This window comes from Rutilus rutilus, assembly GCF_951802725.1.
Source record: "Rutilus rutilus genome assembly, chromosome: 21".
In the NCBI taxonomy this organism is placed as follows: domain Eukaryota; kingdom Metazoa; phylum Chordata; class Actinopteri; order Cypriniformes; family Leuciscidae; genus Rutilus; species Rutilus rutilus.
The window spans coordinates 32,187,322-32,211,575 of record NC_140226.1 but is presented as its reverse complement, the minus strand read 5'-3'; the positions used below and the strand labels follow the sequence as shown (position 1 = coordinate 32,211,575).

The 24,254-nt window shown below is 38.1% G+C and overlaps 3 protein-coding genes across 4 annotated transcripts; 1 reads left to right on the top strand and 2 right to left on the bottom strand.

The window, feature by feature from the left end:
- Positions 1 to 608: 608 nt before the first annotated feature.
- Positions 609 to 14,881, bottom strand: mocs1 (molybdenum cofactor synthesis 1). 2 transcript variants are annotated; one of them, XM_084393577.1, is made up of 11 exons: positions 14,553 to 14,881; positions 12,713 to 12,842; positions 11,143 to 11,310; positions 10,354 to 10,518; positions 8,472 to 8,533; positions 7,943 to 8,054; positions 6,777 to 6,889; positions 4,641 to 4,751; positions 4,410 to 4,530; positions 3,604 to 3,664; positions 609 to 2,711 (listed from the first exon to the last, which is right to left on the bottom strand). In XM_084393577.1, exons 1-10 carry the CDS (start codon positions 14,754 to 14,756, stop codon positions 3,609 to 3,611), a joined length of 1,242 nt encoding a protein of 413 aa, XP_084249703.1. In that variant the 5' UTR covers positions 14,757 to 14,881; the 3' UTR covers positions 609 to 2,711; positions 3,604 to 3,608. The 2 variants fall into 2 exon arrangements, with proteins under 2 accessions (XP_084249703.1, XP_084249702.1); XM_084393576.1 differs by having other exon boundaries at positions 3,617 to 3,664.
- Positions 14,882 to 17,724: 2,843 nt separating this feature from the next.
- LOC311281245 (uncharacterized protein) lies at positions 17,725 to 20,393 on the top strand. Its single transcript, XM_084394038.1, has 3 exons — positions 17,725 to 18,202; positions 18,395 to 18,544; positions 19,759 to 20,393. The coding sequence occupies exons 1-3, from the start codon at positions 17,845 to 17,847 to the stop codon at positions 20,019 to 20,021; spliced, it is 771 nt and encodes a 256-aa protein (XP_084250164.1). The 5' UTR covers positions 17,725 to 17,844; the 3' UTR covers positions 20,022 to 20,393.
- A 521-nt stretch (positions 20,394 to 20,914) lies between these two features.
- LOC311281143 (uncharacterized protein) lies at positions 20,915 to 22,545 on the bottom strand. The gene is made up of 2 exons (XM_084393865.1): positions 22,151 to 22,545; positions 20,915 to 22,045 (listed from the first exon to the last, which is right to left on the bottom strand). The coding sequence occupies exons 1-2, from the start codon at positions 22,343 to 22,345 to the stop codon at positions 20,966 to 20,968; spliced, it is 1,275 nt and encodes a 424-aa protein (XP_084249991.1). The 5' UTR covers positions 22,346 to 22,545; the 3' UTR covers positions 20,915 to 20,965.
- Positions 22,546 to 24,254: the final 1,709 nt, after the last annotated feature.

Genomic DNA, 24,254 nt, shown 5'->3' with positions numbered 1-24,254 from the left:
TTGTGCATAGGTGTGTTTCTTTGATAATACCGGTGTATTATTATTATTATTATCTGTGACATGAAACGCTCCACCCCTGATTTTGAGGTTGTATCGGTGCCAAATGCACACTTTTAAAGGCTGATTTGACACAATAGATGTATAGTTCTCAAATCTTTTGTACACCATCATAAGAAAGAAGAAAAGGTCAAATTAAAGTCTGAATTTTTTTTTTTCCTGTAAATTGAAGCTCTATTTATTTAGTTTGCTATATTTTGTATGTATACACAACATTATGACAGAAGTGGTATAAATATAACTATATAGTGATTGATATTTGTCAGATAGTTTGTATGAGAATGGCAAGCCAGGAATGGGCAACTTCAGTCCTGAACGTCCAGTCGAGTTCAGATCCAACCCAATCCAGTCTGTGGCTTTCTAGTGATCGTGCAGAGCTTGGTTGGCTTGTTCAGGAGTGTTTCAGTAGAACTGGAGGTGAACTCTTCAAGACGTCAGAAGTTGCCCATCCCTGATTTATATATTATGGTTCGACCCTCAAAACCCTCCTGACCCCCTTTCCATGTGACATTTTGTAGAGTTAAAATAAACTTGTTTCACTGACATCTGCACAATTTTTTTTATATTTTATTTGAGTTACACTCCTGTACAGCTGGCTCTTAAATCACTTATAATATCCCAGGCAAACAGTCTTCCTTTCATTCAGTGATGGCAGTTCTCACAGATGAAGAAGTAGTTTCTCACGGTGTAACAATGCCCTCTTCTGAACAAACTGCAGTGTCCGGGCCAACATTACGAAGTCCTATAGCAAGTCAGTTTATATGCATGACTTTAATAAGAAGTTAAATAATTGTATGTATCCATTACAATTGACCAAACACGTCAGGTGGATCTGTCATTCATTTTTTTTTTTTTATTGCAGTTGAAAAAAATATGGAGCAAATTCTACATTGTAAATTTTTGCAATTTGATCAGAAAATTATAATTCTGACGAACGCTGGCGGCCCGTCCGGTACACCCGCTTCACTTGTTAAAAAAAAGAAAGAAATTCTCTGCTTGGTTCATGAACTAAACCACAACAATCCAATCAATTCTTGATGAACAACATCAAGTCCTGCCCTACAATCTTGGATATACGTCACGATAGAAAAGAGAATACTACTAGTGCATCATCGGTTTCATGCCGACTTTAAGACCTTATTTCAGGCATTTAACCCCGAGCCCACTGACTTCAGGTCGATGGAACAGGAAGAGCTAAAATGATAACTCCAGGTTTGTACATTTTCCAGTCATATGTATTTTGGTTTAAAGGGACAGTTTCATCATTTACTCAACCCTTGTGATGTTCCAAACCTGAATGCACTTTTTGTTCTTTTTTAAACAACACTAAACCCTATTGACTTTCATTATATGAGAAAACAAACAAAAAACTCATTTTTCAAAACATCTTATTTTAAAGGTGAAATCAAATGAATAACCAGACCACAGTTTTGCTCAATTTTTTGCTCAGGTAGGCACAACCTTTTCAGAGCAAAATAGGTATCCTCATAGAAATTACTGCTCATTGTCATTATCAAAATAAATCTAGACCAAAATATAGTATTCTTTGTGTTAAGTAAATGATTCTTGCTCGAGTCAATCACATTTCATTAGCTGAAGATCAGCTAGAGGCATCTGAAGGCACATTCTGCTGGAGAAAAACTGATGTCGCTCTAGAGAGAAGAACTAAGGTAAGATGTGCGTTCTTTAGGAGTCGGCTCAGCGATGGAAATCTCCTCTCTGCCCACCCGTCTTGCTGAGTAACTTGATGTCAGTGATGATAATGTCCCGGCTGACTGACTTGCACATGTCGTAGAGAGTTAGCGAGGCGACGGTGACGGCGCTCAGAGCCTCCATCTCCACTCCTGTGCGGCCCGTGGCTTGGCAGGTCGCCTTCACGATGACGGCATGTGCTTCTTCCAGCGGCTCAATGGTAACGGAAACGTGGTCCAGAGGAAGCGGGTGACAGAGGGGAATGAGGGATGAGGTCTGCTTGGCACCCATGATGCCCGCTAGCTGTGCTACCGCTAGGGCATCGCCCTTGGCGAGCTGGTTGACGCACACCAGATGAAAAGCTTTTGGACCCAGGATGACTTTACCACAAGCTGTGGCTGTGCGACAAGTCACCGCCTTACTGCCCACATTAACCATGGAGGCTTTACCCTGGGCATCAGTGTGGGTCAACCGATCAGAGGTTCCATCAAAGCTGGACGATTGTGCGTCTGTATGTGGCATTTTCAAATCGAACCCTGTTTTTTTGTGGCAGTGGCGTGCAAACTGCAGGGATGAATCTCTAAATCTGTCCGTCGACAGTAGTGCGCTGAGAAGGGGGACAGGAGCCAATGTTCTGGACTGTCGCTGTGTTGGGCGAGACCTCCTGGGAAACACGTGTGTAGGAGGGGGTTTTGAGGCTCCGGGATTCACCCGACGATGAGATTCGGTCATCACGTCACTGCAAAGTGCCAATGAGGCTGCGCGCATGTGTCTAAGAGTATTAATGCTCATCATGGGATTATCCTTTCTATGAAAATGAGTCAAGCCTTGTGCATCATCAACAAAAGTGCTTGTGTCGTCCTGATGGACATGACTAGTGAAGTGTTGAGTGTAGTGTGGTAAAGAAGAGGCTGCTGGATCAATGCTGTGGATGAGAGGAAGAGGCCAGCTGTGATCTCCACCTGTGAACAAGGACACACACATTCAACAATACTGAACTTCTGAACGTCAATCCTCCACTGTGGAAATCTGGGTAATGGATACATGTTTACCTGAGGAAACGGGTGGCTAATTAACAATAAACGTTGGTTGTTGGTAGGGGTGTGCGTCTTGTGCGATATAAATCATCTACGATAATGTCGTAATTGTTGTTTTAATGATGTGGAAGCTGGAATCATTGAGTATGTCACTAGCTTTGTGCAGATAGGGATTCATCTTTTATGAATAGTTTAAATATTGGTGTCAGGGATAATGTGTGAGCCAGGAGACTGTGGCGTGAGCTTAGCTTAAATGTGTGAGGATTCTCAATTGAAACAAGTAGCAGTCTAATTTTTGCTCCATTTTGCCAACTACAATAGTTGCTAACAAAGCTACAGCTGTACATAGTGATGGGAGGAACTGAGACAATTGCGTCGCAAAATGATTCACTGTTTTGAAGCGTTCGAAACGCCACACGCTGGTGACCTCTGCTGGGCAGAACTGTGCAAATGCAGCAAAACCTCAACACAAGCCTGATGTCAATCTCAGTGAATCAGCATAATTCACGGCTACACAGAAATCATTATTATTTGTCAATATGGCACACCCCTAGTTCATCAAAAAATACATATTTTTATGGAAAACAAAAATATAGACAGGTTGCTTGTGCTGAGTTCAAATGTAAATGCATTCAAATCACACTTTTGTTTATCACATACTACATGCAAAAAATAATAATAATACTGTTTTGTTAATTTGACTGTCATGCAAACAATTTTTTCTGCTTTGACAAACTTAACCCTTAAAACAAACCCTTAACCCTGTGAGTGAAAACAGAGAAGCAGAGCGAGTGATGTGGGAAGTGTATTTACGTACAGCTGTCACCCACCAATGAGGATCATCGGCCTGTTCTTCATCTGAGATATATTCAACATCCCTGAAGAAAAAAAGAAAAAGTTATATTCAATTTTAAAAAAGTACATGATGACGTTCGTAGACATGACATAAGAGTGTGTGGCGGTGTACAAAATCACCCCTTATACCTATTCTCTACATTAGTTCACTTATATAGTCCACTTGAAGGAGTGAATGAAAACTAGGGAGTGAATTCGGACACTTAGTGAGCCGGAAGTGCTGCTGCTTCTGCATAGCTTGGGCTTTGCCGTTTAATAAATCTTTGCAAAAGAATTAGCAAACTGGCAGCTCCAGTAGTAATAAAAATATGCATCTTGAACTAGCATGTATAAACTTTAATTAATAATCAATTTAAAAATGAATTTATACCTGTATGATTACTCTGTACCTACATTAGACCAGTGGTTTGGAAAATGGATGGATGATTGAGCTGCGACGCCATCTTCTGGTCAGATGCGAGAATTCATTCAGCCCACGACTCTCACAGTGCATGATGGGTATTCTCTAGCCGTTGAGCATGCATTGGTTGCACACTCGTTATTGCGGTGCATTGTGGGATTGAATGAGTGAGCTCGATAACGTCCACTATGGTTTTAGACACCACTACAACTGGTTCTTCCCTCAAATAGTGCCCTATTTAGGGGTATAGGGGGTGATTTCAGACACAGTCTGTGTGTGTTTGTGTGTGTGTGTGTGTGTGTGTGTGTGTGTGTGTGTGTGTGTGTGTGTGTGTGTGTGTGTGTGTGTGTGTGTGTGTGTGTCTTTACCTGCATGCTGTTTCTTCTTCCTCCCGACTGCTGCCCCTATGATGTGCAGTAGTTCCTCTTCAGGTGCTCCGGAGCGCAGAATATCCCTCAAAGACACCTCTGAATTCCCAAACAAGCAAACCTAATAGCATGCCAACACACACACATATATATATATATATATAAAACACAGAGTAGACAGCTGGGTGAGAAGCATAAAGGTGTGTAAGGAACATCAAACACAACGCGTACCTTCAGGTTGCCATCGGCCGTGATGCGCAGGCGGTTACAGGAACCACAGAAATGGTCTGACATGGAAGTAATGAAGCCCATCTGGCCTTGAAATCCTGGTACTCTAAACGCCTGTGAACGCACAATACAGAAACACACACATGAGGGCTTATCCGCTGATACTTCATGATTCTTATAGGATTTTTTAATAGATAAAATAGTAAACTATATTAAACTAACCATGTTTCTAACATCTAACCTTATTTCTCTTTTTAGGCCTAACATGATAACACTTTGAAACACAATGTACTAAAACGTTCGGTCCTGTGTTTTTGAATGTTGTATGTTGTGTTGCCATACCCATTTTTTCTTTGGTTGTGTGAGTGTAAAAATAACAAATATGGGAAATGAAACTAGACAAATGACTAGAACCTTGTGATTAACAATGAAGTAATCATTAAAACAAAGTTTGCTTTACCTAGTAACAGAAGGGTTTGCAAATGAAGAACCAATCAAATTCATATCTTTTTGCCATACCTCCCTATTCTATAAAAACTGTTGTATTCGTGTTAGCTGGTGGGATTCTCAATGGAATTTGTCTGAGATCCTCCAGCCTTGCATCTTCTTGGGGGAGATTCTCTGAGAACTTCCTCAGAGACTTCCTCCAGCAAGGATTAAAGCAATTAGATGTGTAGACGCGCTAGAGTATAGGATTAGCACCCAGCCGCCGTTGATGTGTAGACGCGTTAGAGTATAGATAGGATTAGACTCAGCCGCCGTCGATGTGTAGACGCGCTAGGGTATAGGGTTAGACTCAGCCGACGTCGATGTGTAGACGCGCTAGGGTTAGAGGTTAGACTCAGCCGACGTCGATGTGTAGACGCGCTAGGGTATAGGGTTAGACTCAGCCGATGTCGATGTGTAGACGCGCTAGGGTATAGGGTTAGACTCAGCCGACGTTGATGTGTAGACGCGCTAGGGTATAGGGTTAGACTCAGCCGACGTCGATGTGTAGACGCGCTAGGGTATAGGGTTAGACTCAGCCGACGTCGATGTGTAGACGCGCTAGGGTATAGGGTTAGACTCAGCCGACGTCGATGTGTAGACGCGCTAGGGTATAGGGTTAGACTCAGCCGATGTGTAGACGCGCTAGGGTATAGGGTTAGACTCAGCCGATGTCGATGTGTAGACACGCTAGGGTATAGGGTTAGACTCAGCCGACGTCGATGTGTAGACGCGCTAGGGTTAGAGGTTAGACTCAGCCGACGTCGATGTGTAGACGCGCTAGGGTATAGGGTTAGACTCAGCCGACGTCGATGTGTAGACGCGCTAGAGTATAGGATTAGACTCAGCCGACGTCGATGTGTAGACGCGCTAGGGTATAGGGTTAGACTCGGCCGACGTCGATGTGTAGATGCGCTAGAGTATAGGATTAGACTCAGCCGATGTCGATGTGTAGACGCGCTAGAGTATAGGGTTAGACTCAGCCGACGTCGATGTGTAGACGCGGTAGAGTATAGGATTAGACTCAGCCGATGTCGATGTGTAGACGCGCTAGAGTATAGGATTAGACTTGGCCGACGTCGATGTGTAGACACGTTAGGGTATAGGGTTAGACTCAGCCGACGTCGATGTATAGACGCGCTAGGGTATAGGGTTAGACTCGGCCGACGTTGATGTGTAGACACGTTAGGGTATAAATATTATAGGACGTAGTTAGGTTTAGGGAAAAATCTACAGCAATTGCAAAAGGAATGTTTTGCTAAAAGTTTTTTGGCCTATTAACCCTTTAGGAGCCAGAGGTTTTTTCCTAAAACGTTCGATTTTGACATCTTAATTTCAAAAGGCTATATCTTAAAAGTGATAAAAGATATAGACTTTCTGTAAATTAGAGAAATATTAAGGATGACCCAAAGTTTATGTAGGGTTTACATTTTCCCATCTAATTAGCATATTATGACGTCATATGGTGGCGGCCATCTTGGATTATAGAATTTTCATGAGAAAGTTACAAAACATTTACAGACCAATGGATAATAACTGCACAGTAACTGGAAATAACCTCAGCAATGAGCCAAAACAATGCTCCAATGAGAATTTAACATTGAGAATGACTCATGACCAGTGATTTATTTATCAGTCTGGAGCCGGGCTGACCTTGGCTGTGTCGGTTTCCTCTCCAGGCACAGGTTCCAGATTGGGCCATTTTTGCTTTATACAGTCCAGCATCTCCTGAAAGCTCACCATCATCTTGAAGTTCCATCTGTTACCTACAGAGACAGTCAATGTGTGTAAAGACGCTTAAACAACATTCAACTGCTTTACATTTTTCTATGTAAAAATGGTTTCTCAAAACATGGATTAAATGGCAGATCATGTTCATTAACATTTTGATCATTTCTTTTCTGGTGAAAGACAGAGATTTTCACCTGGAGCCAAATTACGTTGGGGTAAAAATTACTTTAGAAAGATGGCAGCATTATTATTTTCTTTCTACACAGAGATTGGTAGGTCTATTAGCAAAATCTGTTTACTTTAGCAATCTTTGTTGCATTATATGCCAACGGTGACAGTTAGGGACTTCTTGTGTTTTTCCCCCAAAGGCTCCAAATCGCAGATGAAAATTGTAATTTGACCCCCCCTCTACAAAATAGTGGATTACTCCATAAATATACATCCATGACATTTAATATTTTGACTTTTGTCACTACTTATGTTTGTTTTTCTTCAGAAATAAAACCAAAAATATGAGCCGGGGGTAGCTTCCAAAATGTTGGTTGATTTGACATGGAACGACCCTGTATTTAAAAGGCAAAGTGTGAAGAAAGATATTAATATTTAACTCAAACTTGGAGTGTTTCACTACAACTGCAACTTCAAAACAAGAAAGAAAATGAATCTAAAATGTCATAGTTTGTTAATTAATTTTCTCCAGTGCTTATCTCAAGCTTTCTGAACCTTGATCACAGTATCTAGTCAGTTTGCTATTGGAGTGATTGCTGTAGTATTGAACCTCCAGGGCAAGAACCAGAATCCAGTTGAAACTTGTTTCTGCACACTGTTAAACTAATTTAGTGGTGAATATGACTTAAATGATTCTTGGCCTAAAACATCACCAGAATGTGGACTGTGTTACATGTGTTATGAAAATAAATCCTGAGGAAAACAAAGTCTCACTGACCTGGAAAGATAATACTCTGCACTACTAATACGATTAGAGAACTGGGGCAGAAACGGCAACCTTTACAACCGTGCCAATTATCCTACAACCTGTAACAAGTGCACAATGAAGACTTCTCTCTTTGACTTTAGCATAATCTTACCATCAAACGGCATGTACTCAATGAATCTCACATCCAATGGTTTCCTCTCTGTCAGTGACACAAAGTCAATCAACTCGTCTTCATTCAGACCTCTCATGACCACACAGTTCACCTGAGAACAGAGTTATATAGTTATATAGTAGTATGTTTTCCATACTATAGAAGTTAATGAGATCCATCAACTGTTTGGTTACCCATTTTCTTCACAATATCTTCTTTTGTGTTCAGCAGAAGAAAGAAATTCATACAGGTTTGAAACAACTTGAGGGTGAGTAAATGATGACAGAATTTTTGGGTGAACTTTAAGAAAATGAATATTAACAACAAACTTTTTTGTGTGTTGCTAGAAAGGTAGTAATAAATGCCCTGAAGTGAGTTTACGGGGCTCCAGCATTTGGTTACTTTTAACAATAACAGTATTTAACACTGTTTTCTAGAACTTTTGCACCTTTTTGAAGCTGTAACCTTAGACATTAATAATTTCATACATCAAAAGTCTAAATCCTATGTTTTGAGAAAGGTACATTACCTTGACTGGATTGTAGCCCATTTCAATAGCCTCTTCAATGCCTTCCCTCACTTTATGAAACCCTGCAGGTGGCACCAATATTGAGCATCAATTAGAAAGTATTGTAGACAAGACCATTTAAAATAATGGTTGCCAATGTGTGACTTTCACAGCTTCAGCTAAATTCCATAGCCGTATATATTTCAATCTATTTTCTAGTAAAAACATGCAGTCCAATAGTCTCTGAAATGGTTGTGTCAGTTAGTTGTCACAATACTGCTATTGTTGTACAACATAAATACTTGGCATTACAAGTTTATTAATGAATGATTAAAATACCCTTCAAAGTCTGACAAAATGTTTCACTGGACAGCTTCTAATTAGAACATGTTAATTTAGCTAAGACAAACGTTTTGACACAATGTAACAAGACTTAAATTGGGTTAGAGTTATGAAAGAAATCCCACTGATGGAAGTTACACTGTACACTGGGTTTTTTTGTACATAGTTTTTTCTGCAATTTGTTTTGGTTCTGAAATGAGAACATGGAGCTTTTACACTCTTACACTGACTGTACATCTTCATAATCCTGTTGTTAATAATTTTCTATGTTTGAGATCAACAATTAGGGCCCTATGAAATCGATTTTATTTTTTCCCAGGGTCCGCTTTTTCCGTTTAATTTTATTTGGAATCCGTTTTATTTAGTTTTTTGGACATTTTAGTGGTTAAATTAAGTTTTAATAATCAAAAAGCATGTCTAATTAATTGAAATCATGAATCACGTATACAACTTAACAACAATTTATTAAAGGTTTAACATAAAATTACATGTTTAGGGCCCTAAAAACCTAAATACTGTGTTTTCTGTTTTTAAGTTTTCTGGATTCCATTTTAATGGTTTAAATACAATCAAAAAGCATGTCTAATTAATAAAAACAACAATTTGTCCATTTAAGAATAAAATTTCATTTCTCTGAAAGTTTTTTTATTTTTATTTTTTATTCTGTGTTGTGCATTTAAATTTTCCTGGCAATCAAATTAAGGCATAAAACATTAATTTAATTTATCTTTTAATCATATGACATTTAAAAATAAAAATTGTCAAACAAAGTGCTGCACAAAAAAAGGTTTTAATAATAATAATAATTATTATTATTATTATTATTATTAGTGTTAGTAATATTATTACATTGAGACATAGCTAAATTCTACAGTACAACAGCAATATATTTCTGTAGCAATTTCAAGTTATTTTATTTTATTTTGACGGGTTGCCTTGAAGACAAGGTTGCCATGATATGACGATAGTTTTTCTCAAATGAAATGGTAAAATGCTAATGAAGAGACTCTGGAGCTGAAGTTCATGCACTCATGTCCTCATTAAAAGAGAGGCGAACAGGCTGAAAACACTGCAAGCGTCACGCGAGCTTCAGTGTGTGTGTGTGTGTGTGTGTGTGTGTGTGTGTGTGTGTGTTAAATGAAACCATTCATTCACTCAGAGACACGCAGAACATGCATGATTCATATTTAAATAGTCTTTTTGCAGTTTAATATTCACAGACACTAGTCTATATCACGATTTGATGTAAGTGTACTGACCCACTTTTTATTTATTCATCCAAAATTTTACAAATTCCATGAAATTCCGCGTTATCCAGTAAATCCCGTTTTTATGTCTGGATTCCATTTAGCATAGGAAAGCATAGGGCCCTAAACAATGGAGCTAAACTGCTCTCCATGTTCTCCTTCTACCTTTGAGCTGCAAGACATTCTCCTTCCTTCATCCAGGACACCTCATGCTGTCTATCTGCACCTATCTACATCCGTCCTGGAGGAACACAAACTCTGTGTTTGGATATAGGTGTTATATTTCTTATATTTCAGTGACTGATCAACAGCACCTTTTCGTCTAGCGATGAACTCAAATTTGGCCGGGATCAGGGTGTCCAGGCTGATGTTGAATAGATCCACTCCAGCTTTCTTCAAACCGGGCAACAGCCGGCTCAAATTCATGCCGTTTGTGGTGACTGCAATGGTCTTCAGGCCCTCCAACTTCCTCAATTCCGCTTTCAGAAAGAAAAAAAGAGAAAAGGTCCTCATTCTCCACCATTTTGTCACGCTTGATTTCTAGAATATTAGCCAATAAGCATGAAACATGCAGTACATGGTCTGTGTACTTTTGCGTCCATTCCTTTTTCCTTTTTTAATCCAGAAACGAAATCTGGAAGATGCGGTTTCTTCTTTTTTATTTTATTTAAACACTGATTAATAGAATTAGCAGATACAAGCTAATTTTCCATATACACTATGGAATATTCCATACACATATTTTATTAAAGACAAAATAATATATTTTTAAATATGTTAAATTAAATTTTCTAGGGTTTTTGCGTCAATACACAGACACTAAAAGCGCCATCTCTGTAGTGCCATTTCCTCTGGCATCAATACATGACTCGCATCAAAATGGCTACAAAAAGATGACTAATTCATTTAAATTCTAATTAATTTTTTTACATTTATATTTCAACCTAAACATTTTAACAACAGTTAAAATATCCACTGTACATTAAAAGCACCAACTGATTGTCATTTCGATTTCCAACATGTCCGAGATGTCTATTTCATTACTGTGTTATGATTCAAAGTTAACAAGCATTAACAAAGCAAACAGAAGGTGTAAAACGTACCTATGATATGCAGGACGTCTGGGCGAATGAGAGGTTCTCCTCCAGTCAGCCGGATCTTGTTCACCCCCTGTCGCACGAAGAGTCTGGCTAGCGTCAGTAACTCCTCTGTTGTTAGGAGCTGAGAGCGAGGGCTGAGTTTCACTCCTTCTTGTGGCATACAGTACTGACCTGAAGAATACAGAACCTAATCATTATTGTACGTTTCACCATTAGAGGTCACATATTCACAACAAAGATTATTATTGGCTTGATGATGCCGTGAAGGAGCGTGGAATCATGGGAATTGTCAACATCTTCACCTCAACCGCTGATGGAAATCAATCCGACGGGACTCAGGCAGAAGTTCTTTATTAAGTTTCATTAACATTACATTTGATCACTTAAATTCACATACATTTTTTTTTATTAATATGTATTAGAAATTGTATCTGAATATATCATTAGATTAAATTCATAAGAACTGTAATATAAGAATTACCAGTGTGAACTCCATTAACTTCAATGGATTTAATTTAATTAACTTAACTCATGACTGGTCAAAACAGTCTAAATTTATGATACCTACATATTATTTTCTAACAAAACAACATCAATATTACTCGGAAATGCTGTTAAACAAAGTAGATTCACTTAACTTGCATAAACTTTTATGAAAAAAATGAAGATGATAAACAGCTTGACTCTCCTTTTCATGCTGCAGTGGTTCATCAATAGGAGGAAAAGTGAAATGTGGACTTTTTCATTTTTTCCTTTTCTTTATCAAATTAAGACTATGAAATGTTGCTCTACAAACAGATTAAGACATTAATCTGTTTTAAGACGTTTTTGTCATTCTATTTTAATTTCAAAATTATTGTGTGGGTGTTTGCTTTGTGCAAACATATTTATAAACAAAACACAACACCAATGGGAAGGAAAAAATGTGTCTGAGTGAAAAAATTTAATAAAATAAAAATCAGCATGATTTCAAAGCCAAAGTTCACTTTCGGGTCAAAACAGACCAGAATGCAAAAGGTGTAACAATTTTTTTGAAATGGTTATATCTCTTACATTTCTTGTTTAGAAAAATATGTAAAAAAAATGTAAAAAAATGTAATGGGAGTCCCCTATTTTTTAATGTTGTTTATATGTCTATGTGGTGTTTTTAATATTCTTTAAGACAAACCTTGTGCAAATTCACCAGTCAGCACCATTGCTGAGTATTTTCTACTTTCTACTAAAACTGAACAATGACACTATTGTCTTTTTAGAGCTGCTTTACAGCAGAATTGAACTCTGTTTGCATCATTGAATCATTATTTTTCTGTTTATCCCAGTAAAGCTCCTTTGAAACAATCTGTATTGTATAAAGCGTTATAGAAATTGACTTGACATCACAAACATGTAACCAATCCTGTCAATGTGCGGCCCGAGGCGTTTCCACAGAAACAACACCTTTAAGAAGGGACAGGAGCGGGTGAATGATGTAGGCTATATGATGTAGCCTATATATTGAATGGAGGTGGGGCTAATTTGCATATTCATGAAGCCGATGTCTTTCTACAAAGCATGCAGTGTTTGAGAGACTTACAGCGGAGGTTACATTTCTCAGTGAGGGAAATGCGAAGGTAATTATGCCTCCGTCCAAAAGAGTCCGTAAGAAATGCTGAGAAAGGCAGGACGTCCTTCAGAAGTCGCCGATGACCACCAAGCTCTCGGACCTGCCGGAAACAACAACCAGAACATGATCAGATCAGCAGAACAAAAGAGTTTTTAATCCACACTTACATAACACAGTGCAGTACATGGAGAACACACAACTGATCAGGTAAATAATTAAGTGTGGCAGGCATGAAATACATGTTTCAAAGCAGCTTTACAAAAAAAAAGTCATGATATTAATATTTATAATATCTTCATGCCTTATAGTTGCATTTAACAACTAGGCTATAATAGAGTTGGGCGATAATATTTGTACATTTTGCGAACGTACAAGCAATCAAGCAGTTGAGATATGCTATACAGTATATATTGCCGGCCTTAAGCGAGTTATGATTGTATGCAGATAAAGTTGGGTATACTTATATATCCAACTTTATATAAACGCCAAAAAGATGATTTGAGATCTAGTGAAAGAGGTATTGTATAATGTGCTTTTATGTGCTAAGTGCTTTTGCTACTGAACAGCCCTGAAAACCCTGCCTGAATAGATCAAAATACCCCACAGATCATTAATTATAGCAATTGCCCCTATTTGGGTGTGAGCAAAAACATGCCGTTTTTTTCTGTGCGTATCTTTAAATGCAAATTAGCTGAGGCTCCACGCCCCCTTTCCAGAAGAGGGCGGAGCCTGTGCAGCCAAAATGTAAGAATTTGTCAGTAGGTGTTCAGCCTTACATGTGTGAACTGGTGTCAGACACTGATGGAGAGACTCGGGAAATTTTAGAACGCAACTGGACGTTTCTGAATGGTTAGTGGATAAATGTATGTAGTTGATTCAACTCACTAGCATGTACCATCATGTTAATCTAAAAATCTTTCAGAAACACTTTTGTGCAAATCCAGAACTAAACTGACCCCTGTTCGTGAAGCAGTCGGGCGTGAAATGATTTGCACAAATATATAACACTTTAACGACTGTCTTCTGCAGATTTCCTTCATAAATGGGAAGGAATTTAAAATGACTAATCAGCTATTTAGTTGTTTTTTTTTTGTTTTTTTGCAAGCTTTTGCAAAGTCCATATTAAGGGAGTATTTCTGTTATAATTTTTTGAAAAACAAGTTATATTGTACAAATATGATCTTTAGACTTAATTTTCTTCATTTTGTAGGCCATTGGCCAGTTTGTGTAAACTCTTTGATGGCAAGAGAGAATGCATAACGGTATTTCACGTTATATATCACGTGACATCCATGACTGATATATGTCTGCTTTGATACTTTAGTGATGGTCTTATGACCCAACTGTTTTAAAGAAAGAAGCATTTATAATTTGTCACACTTTCAAACCATTATGTTCAGCACCCATTCTTGAATGAAGCATAAACGAGACCTTGTGCATGTCAGATAGCCATAATAATATATATATATTTTTTTTTTTTTTATGTATTATGGTTTTGACAATCATACATTTTTAAATGTGGCTTATGTTTCAAAATATTTTTGGGGCTACTTTATACATATTAAAATACTTTATATTACGCTAACAGAAAGTAAACAACTCGTATAGTATATACATAGTAACAGCAATCACACATCAACAAAACCAACAAACGGAACAAATGACATTAACAAACATTAGCAAGTCAGAATTTGGGATGTTAGCCTAATGCAAGAGTTACAATCCCAAACCCAAGTATATCAGATAATCATATGTGACGAGAAATATCACGTTAAGTTTTAAAACATGCATTTTTAAGATTATATCTTACCTGTGCATTTGTGTCAGATGCACCGGCAGAGTCTGACACACACACTTGCTCCAGTGTGTTCTCTTCAGGAGTGACACTGGAATACCTTCGACACACTCTGTATCTCCCACATGTCTGTTGAACGGCCCGCTGTGCGCAGGCCTCAGCCGCGGTCTGAGCTCCAGAGATAAGACGACTCAATGTGCTGCAGTTTAACGCCATCATAAACGCTCAAATGTCAGTCTGTGCTGAAGCTGGCACATTGTCCGCTCGTCTTGTGGCTGCGTTAAACTTGACATGCAGTTCGCCTGGAACAACTATGAGGGGGCGTGTCGGTGCGCAACCAATCAACGTCGAGGAAAATATACCGGAACTCTGGGCAATGTAGTTTCTCGATTGTGAACTACAAACAGCGAAAATGGAGAAGGGATTTCGACTCGAGTAAGAAGTCGAGTGAATGTTACACACGTATTAAAAGCCACCAGAAATTGTAGTGTTGTTTGTCTTGTTCTGCACGTCATGCTCAACAACTGTGTGTCATCATGGATGACATTCTGGTAAGCATCTGTCATAAAGTGCTGTTAATAATTTCATAGTGCTTTGGACTTTGAGCTCACATGACGCAGTTCAACACGATGTTGATCACATGCAGCTGCATAAACGCCCAAGAGAAAACCAAGCCTAGTTTGAACTGAAAATCACTGTAATAGTTTGGAAAGGACTGAGATTTTATTTACTAAGTAAAGTAAAGCAAGTGACAACAAAAGCCAAACCAAAAGTGTATTATAGCACCTATAGTGGATCAAAATTAGCAACAAAGCAAAAAGAAAAATAACAAACTTAACTTACTTGTTGATAGCTGATGAACAGATTTTCTCCTGTTTAGAAACTTTCTTAAACCTATAAAGCCTGACATATTCAATTATATATATATATATATATATATATATATATATGAAGAGTTCAGATGAAAAAGCCTCTAAGTGCCATCTGAAATTTTCTTCTAAAATGATAATTTTTTATCAAGCTTGTATATTTAAATTCAGTAATTTCACTTAAATGGCAATGAAAATGACCTATTAATTGTCATTTAAGTGAAATTACTGAACTTAAATATATGGGCTTGATAAAAATGATCATTCTGGAAGAAAATTTCAGATGGCACTTAAAGGCTTTTGCATCTGAACTCTTCATATATATATATATATATATATATATATATTTTTTATGAAACAGTTTGCATCTGTTTTTGTTGAGTTTCAGACATTTATGTTTTATATGATTTAGGAGGACAGTGATTTGCAACCTGTGGGCCGCCTACAATAATAATTTTGTTAGTATATGTAAAAATGTCTAAATAAATATAATAATTCAACATAATGAAATAACGAAAGTTAAATATTAATTGGTAACTAAACCCTAAAACAACTTTTTTTTAGTTAATGATCAGTAAGACTGGGGCTAAACTAAACCCCTGGTCAGAGCCTGACTCCACCCACTGGCAATATTTGAAAAATGCTGGAAATGTGGGCAGAGGGGAGGAACCGAGGGCGGGGCTGAGTGTGGGGGGGGGGGGGGGGGCGTGCACCTGAGACCCGCAGTGATGGATTAATTGACAGCTGCTGTCAGACTCACAAAGATGGAGAGTGACTGCAAGCAGCTTTGCAACAGTGCAGTCATTTGAAGTCGAGGATGCGCAAAAGAGAATGGGGCCAGTGTCTGAGTGGTAAAACATTAGCATTATGGCTAATTTAGGCTAATGCTCATAGCAAATGCTAACGAACTATCAAAAATTTAAAACCCATGCATTTAGGTTAATTTTGATATGATTTAGTGTTAATAATTAAGCAAAAAAAATAGATTTCAAGTCTCCCTCTACAATTACAAATTAATTTCAATAGCGGGCGCTCTGTATGCATGTTCACATTAACAGATAATGAGTTGCCATGCGAACGACTGACATATCTATCTTTTCATACACATTACATAAACAGAGAATATTTGTTTTCATTTTGATGTTTCATTTTGAAACATTGAAACATTTTCATTTTCATTTTGAATTAGATCATTTTAACTTTAGCTTAATAGGAAGGAGCATAAATTGTGATTAAAATATATATGATCACTCATATGGTCACGCTGTGGTGGTGGATTCCATGCAGGAGGAGCAGTGTTTGGCACTGCGTCGCTTTTCAGCGCGATGCCGCGAGCTGTGTGGAGAAGCCCATGTCCACCTCTATTGCCTTGGAGAAGCAATCCCGCGTAAAATGCAGGTTGCACACTTCAGCTCTAGCCGGGAACTCACGGTCTTCCAGGCCAAGTGCATGCAACCACTGGCGCCTAATTTCCAAGTCTGGTGGAAAGTTCAGCAGTGCTGTTGCTTACAATACAAGACAAAAAGGCTAAAAACAAAGCTAAACGAAGAAAATACAGTAGGCCTACTGACCTATGCTAGTCTTCACATGTCATGTGCCAGAGTCTCTCATAACAGTAGGCTCTCTGTATTTCCCAAAAATATGAAGATCAAATGTAAATTCTTAGTTTTATTGATCAAAGCTCTTTATAATGCAATATATAAAGCAATTGCAATATAATGCAGTATGTAATACAATTTATAAAGCTCTTTATAATGCATAAATCTCTTTATAAACATATAATGCAATCCAATACAATGATGGGAGATGAACAAATAAACATTTCTCAAAAGCCTGTTGGAGTAGTCTTTATTTAAAAAAAAAAAAAAATATATATATATATATATATATATATATATTTAGAACACTTTTATTATTAATGTGTGTTATTGAGTCTTAACCAGTAGGCCTTGTGATGTATTTTTAATAGATAAGATAGTAAACTATCTTTTAAACTAACCATGATTCTAACATCTAAACCTTACTTCCCTTTTTTCAGGCCTAATGGCGCTTTTCCACTGCATGGTACGGTACGGTTCGGTACGGCACGGCACGCTTTGGCGCTTTTCCACTGCATGGTACGGTACGGCTCGGTTCGGTACGGCTCACTTATGGCGCATTTCCACTGCATGGTACGGTACGGTACGGCTCGCTTCGGCTCGCTTTAAATGGTACCACCTCTGTTGAGGTTCCAAGCGTACCGTACCGATACTGAAATGTGACGTGAAAACAATGCAGATCACTGATTGGTCAGACAGAATCGTCACTACCAGCGTCATTGTATTTGCGACACGAGACACTACACCCGCTAGATTTAAATAGCCAGACAACAGCCAACGCGGTAGCACCTGTTTTTAGAGTATTTATTTGACAAAAGAAGTAAAAAATTTAAAAAAGAAATGGCTGAATCGTGGTCAGTGGACGAGGTGCAGACGTTCCTCTCGTTGGTTGCCGAGGAGCGGATCCAGCGAGAGCTGGATGGGGCGACACGGAATGAAAAAGTGTTCCAAGAAGTAGCACAGCTCCTAGCCGCACACGGCTACCACCGGACCTACAAACAGTGTAGGGACAAATTAAAAAAACTAAAAAGTGACTACCGAGCCATAAAGGATCACAACGGCCGGAGTGGTGCAAACAGAAGAACGTGGAAGTGGTTCGACCAAATGGACGCTATCTACGGAAGTCGACCTGCGAGCAATGGGAGAGAGGGTGCCCTGGACTCGGCCACCTCTTTGTTGGACAACACAATCGAGGATGGTACGTAACGTTGTGTACAATATATTAAGTTTGAAAGCTTCACTTTACTGACCATCTATACTGTAAAGTTTTATTTTGTTTTTTTACATGAATGCCTATTCAATTCTGTTCTGGATTTGTTATTGTTGCTAGTTTGATTTGTGTTGCTGTAATTTGAGCATTAACAAACATTGTACAAACTTTTTGTTTCAGATGCACTGTCTACGATTGACTCGTTAGCACTTTCTCCGTGCAGTGATGCCTCAACGTCCCAACTGGTGATAGCAGCGTCGACACCAGCACGACCGTCGACACCAGCAACCTCCAGCAGCAGCAGCAGGACACCAGAGCGTGTGGTACTAGGTATGAAATATGACTAAAACACTTAGGCTACTGTTACATATATATTTAGAGTAGACTAAGCTTACCTAATTCTTTTCTTAGGTCGTTTTGAAAGCCTGCACTAAAATTGGATATATCATGAATTCCTGTTGCTCACCATAAATACAGTACCAGTCAAAAGTTTGGAAACATTACTATTTTTAATGTTTTTGAAAGAAGTCTCTTATGCTCATCAAGCCTGCAGTTAAAAAAAAACTAAACAAACAAAAAAACAGTTTTTTAAAATGTAAGTTATTTTTGTGATGCAAAGCTGAATTTTCATCAGCAAGTACTCCAGTCTTTGGTGTGTTATGATCCTTCAGAAATCATTCTAATATGATGATTTGATACTCAGTTATTATCAATGATGGAAACAGTTGTGCTGTTTAATATATTTTTTTGGAATACTTTTTTCAGGATTCATTGATGAGTAAAACGTTAACAGCATTTATTCATAAAAACAGCATTTATTCAAAATAAAAACATTTCTAACAATATAAATCGTTACCATCACCTTTTATCAATTTAACGCATCCTTGTTGATTTAAAGTACTAATTTCTTAAAAAAAATAGTTATTGTTCCCAAACTTTTGAACGGTAGTGAATATTGTTACAAAAGATTTCTATTCTAAATAAATACAGTTCTTTTTAACTTTTTATTCATCAAATAATCCTGAAAAAAGTATCTCAGGTTATAAAAAAAATATTAAGCAGCACAACTGTTTCCAACATTGATCATAAATCATCATATTAGAATGATTTCTGAAGGATCATAAGACAGCAAAGACTGGAGTACTTGCTGATGAAAATTCAGCTTTGCATCACAAAAATAAATTACATTTTAAAGTATATTAAAAAAGAGAACCATTATTTTAAATTGTAATAATATTTCATAATATAACTTTTTTTTTTTTTTTTTTTAACTGCAGGCTTGATGAGCATAAGAGACTTCTTTCAAAAACATTAAAAATAGTAATGTTTCCAAACTTTTGACTGGTACTGTACATTATTGCTAGTTACTGTAACTTTGATTAGTTCACACTGTAGATCATGGGGTTGTTAATGAACAGTTCTTTCATAGATTAATTGATATGTGATAATGTTAGCTTTATTTTTACTCTCAATTTTTTTTTTGATTTTAGAAAAAACCTTTAGAAAAAAAATCACAATTATAACTTTTCTTTCTTTGTGTCCAGGCAAGAGGAAACGGAGCATGCACCATCAGGAGCATCTTGCTGTTTTAAGAGAGATGCAGGTGGCTGATATTCAACAGCAGGAACTGAACCGTGCACAGAGGGAGCTCCATTTGCAGATGGCAATAGATGAGGCCCGGCAAGCAAGGGAGCACGAAGCGGCCTTAAGGAGGGAGGAAAATGCACAAACGGCTGCATTCAATCAAGCCTTTCTCAACGTCATGGGGATGCTTGTACAGGCGATGAGTGACCGAACAGAAAAGTGACAGAACCGACAAGAACAGAACTCTCTGCCCGACTAAAACCTCCCTAGTCCATACTTCACGGAAATAGTTATTTTTTTTAACTTGTTTTTCCTGTGAATGTTTTTATACTACCGGTACATACGTTTGTGCACAACGTTTAAAGTTTGCTTAGTGTACATTTTTTACTTTTAAATTTGGTTATATATGTCGTATTTATATTTATTTTTTTGCACTACATACATTTGCACATTTAAAGTTTGCTTGGTGTACATTCTTTACTTTTAAATTTGTCTTTATATATGTCTTTATATACATTTTTTTGCACTACATACGTTTGCACTTTGTTTAATGTTTGATCTGTTTACATTTTTCTTCAATAAAATGTACTTGTCAAACATGTACTTTCCTTTTTAATGGCGCATGTGGATTAGAGCAACAGGTATCAAGCTACATGTCACAATTTAAAAGATTAATAGTACACTTTTACCTAAAACTCACTTTAAACCGCTATTGAGTATTTGTATCATATTCCGCTCGCGGTTTAAAATAGTGTTTGGACATAAAATGAACAAAAATGCTATTCTGTATGACAAAATATCTATAAGAACGTGATAATTATTTCTCCAAATATGCACACAATTGGATAAGAGCCCTGATGAATGCTGTATATTGCATGTAAGTGAACACAAACCCACATGATTGACTGCATTACCTATTCAAAATATCAAATGTTACAGATTAATAATTTTGCACTCCTGGAATAAATTACGAATTTAATGTCACTGCAAAGCAGATTTATCATAAACAGTGGTCAAATATCAAAGCTGGAGTCTTACATCTTTATAATGATGCTATTTATTATTAATTTTATATTTATAATAAATGGGTAAATAAATATGCAAGGGAAACTTTTTCAAATACTGCACAAAAGTTTATTTACAACACACTTTACAGAACAGACATAGTCAACTATTCAAGTAACGCATCAGAGCCTCACGGACATCCCTGCCCTCCTCCTCTACATGCTGTGCCAGTCCCAGCACAGGCTCTGCTGCTGAAGGTGGATCCCATGCAATCTCATAGGCCTCTCCATGACTCTCACAAAGGTTATGTAGAGCACAGCATGTCAGCACCATAGATTTCACAAGGTCGACCGCACAGTCATTTCTTTTCATAAGGCAACGCCATCTTCCTTTTAATCTACCAAAAGCATTTTCAACCACTACACGTGCTCTGGAGATTTTCATGTTGTAGACCCGCTGTTCCGCTGTTAGCCGTCCAGTGTCAATGAATGGTTTTAATAGCCAGTTCTGCAAGGGATAGGCAGAGTCTCCAAGGATGTAGTAACCAACATTCACCCCAGCAATGTTTTTGGTGCTAGCTGGTATGTGGTTTCCACGGCTTGCCACCTCCCACAGTGTGGACAGTCTCAGAACCCGAGCATCATGCAGGCTTCCAGGCAGTCCTGTGAAAACATTCCAGAAAAGTCCCTTTCCATCCACAACACCTTGAAGGATGATGGAGTGCCAGCCTTTACGGTTGAAATAGTCACAGTGATAGTCTTGTGGTGCTATTATGGGTATGTGTGATCCATCAATAGCACCAATACACTGTGGAAGTCCCCATCTGTTCTCAACATAGGCAGCCATTTCTTTAAACCTCTCCTGATCTGGAAAACGAATTTGTTCCGGTACCAACAACGTCTCTGCTGCAGCACAGAACTCCTGAACACACCGACACACAGTTGAAATGCTTGCTCCAAAAAGATGTCCAACACTTCTGTACTCAGAGCCGGTTGCAAGTTTCCACAGTGCAATGGCTACTCTCTTCTTTAGAGGTACACACACGCGGAAGTTTGTGTCCCGTCTCTCCATCGCAGGACGCAGTTTGTTGCACAAGTAAATAAACGTTTCTTCCGACATCCTAAAGTTCTCCAACCACTGCGTGTTTGTAAAGCCAGGAACAATCACATCCCACCACTCAGAAGCTCTGTTAAATGTCCAAACAGATGGTCTGTGGCGGCGACTTTGCGAAATATGATACATCTGAAATACACAGAGTACACATTTTAATACATAAAATTGGCAGCTAAATTCATTATATGCTTTGTGACAATATAGCGATTGAGATCCTAAACAAGATTAGCTTACCCTCGTGCGCCGTCGGGCAAACCGAGTGATGTCGTCATCTTCGCTTTGTTGTAAGAGTTCCCAGACTCTTTTGTTTTTTTTTGCAGTAATTTGTTGTGCTGCCATCAGCCTCATTTTAAACACATTTCTCCGTCTTGAAGTTAAAAACATCCACATGCCGAGAATCAAGAACACCATCCCCTCGATAGGCTCCATTGTTCCTGTGTTGTGCGTTTGAAATGTGGCGCGTTTAGGATGATGTCATGACAGTAGAGGCGGCAACTATTAACGATCAGTCCCACCCACTTTGAAGCGGTACTATCTGCAGTGGAAAAGCAACCGAGCTAAAGCGAACCGAACCGTGCCGTACCGAGTCGAGTCGTACCACGCAGTGGAAAAGCGAAGCGAGCCGAACCGTACCGAGCCGAGCCGAGCCGTACCGAGCCGAACCGTGCCGTACCATGCAGTGGAAAAGCGCCATAACATTCTAACACTTGAACAAAATGTACCAAAAATGTTCTCTGAATAGTGTCCATGGAAAACTCTGAAGTGCTGACCATGACAATATCAAAAATATACTTTCTAGAATAGTCTCATGAGATATTGAGTAATCAACTGATCTCTTAACCATTTTCTCTATTATTTTTTCTGATGAGTTGAGATAATTTTGCTCATGCCAGTAACAGAGGGTGAATGGGGGGGGGGGGGGGGGGGTACATTTGTTCTTTTACACAAATGTAATCAATCATATTGAAAAAAGGGGACAACTTAAAGGGATAGTTCACCCAAAAATGAAAATTCTATCATTGTTTACTCTCCCTCAAGTTGTTCCAAACCTGTATGAGTTTCTTTGTTCTGCTGAACACAAAGGAAGATATTTGGAAGAATGTTTGTAATCAACAGATCTCGGTCCCCATTGACTACCATAGTATATTTTTTTCCTACTATGGAAGTCAATGGGGACCGAGATCTGTTGATTACAAACGTTCTTCCAAATATCTTCCTTTGTGTTCAGCAGAACAAAAAAAAAAACTCATACAGGTTTGGAACAACTTGAGGGTGAGTAAATGATGACACAATTTTCATTTTTGGGTGAACTATCCCTTTAAGTCATGAGTTAGTCACGTTTATCGTATTGTTGTGTCTGTCTTTATCATATAAAACCCGATGAATTCTTCTTCTTGGGTGGTATTCTCTGAGAACTCTCCCGGCTGTGATTAAAGCATATTTTAAGGCATTGTCTGAAGTCTGACGGTTATTATTGCTGCGCAGCAAGTTAGTTAGGGGAGCAAGTTAGGGTTAGGAAACTCGAAGCCAGTTGTTGACTGCAGTGTCGATTGGAGACGTCCCAGGTAATTAGATGCCAGGTAGGGGAGACCGGGGACAGTTGCATCAAATCTTATTCCTCCAATCAGAAACATGCTAGACAGTTAGACCCTCCCCCCACCAAGAGGACAGAAGACATATTCAGCATCTGCTGCTGCATTTATTGAACAAAACTTGTTTTGGAGGTATGAAAGTAAATTTTTTCATGAGATTTTGTATTTTTGTGGTATCCGGTACCACAACAAATATGATGAAGCCCTTGACAGTGCACGGAGTAAACACACGAGCAGAAAGTTGCTCCGTCGTCGACTGGTAGATGAAGAGATACCTTGTTGATCACTCTGATAGTGTTTATATTGCAATAATGACCTACTGAATGTACACTGCTGTTCAAAAATGTATATATATTTTTTTTCAGTAAGGATGCATTAAAGTGATCAAAAGTGACCTTAAAACACGTGTAATGTTACAAAATATTTTGTTTTTAAATAAATGCTGTTCATTTGACATTTTTATTCATCAAAGAATCATGAAAAAAATGTATCATAGTTTCCAAAATATTAAGCAGCAAACCTTTTTCATATTTCTGAAGGATCATGTTACACTGCAGTAATGGTTTTGAAAATTCAGCTTTGACATCACAGGAATAAATTACATTTTGAAATATATTCAAATAAAATAACAGATTTTAAATTGTAATACTATTTCCCAATATTACAAGTTCTACTGTATTTTTGATCAAACAAATTCAGATTTGGTGAGAATGAGCTCTTTATATAAAAAAAAATGTGTTTTTTGT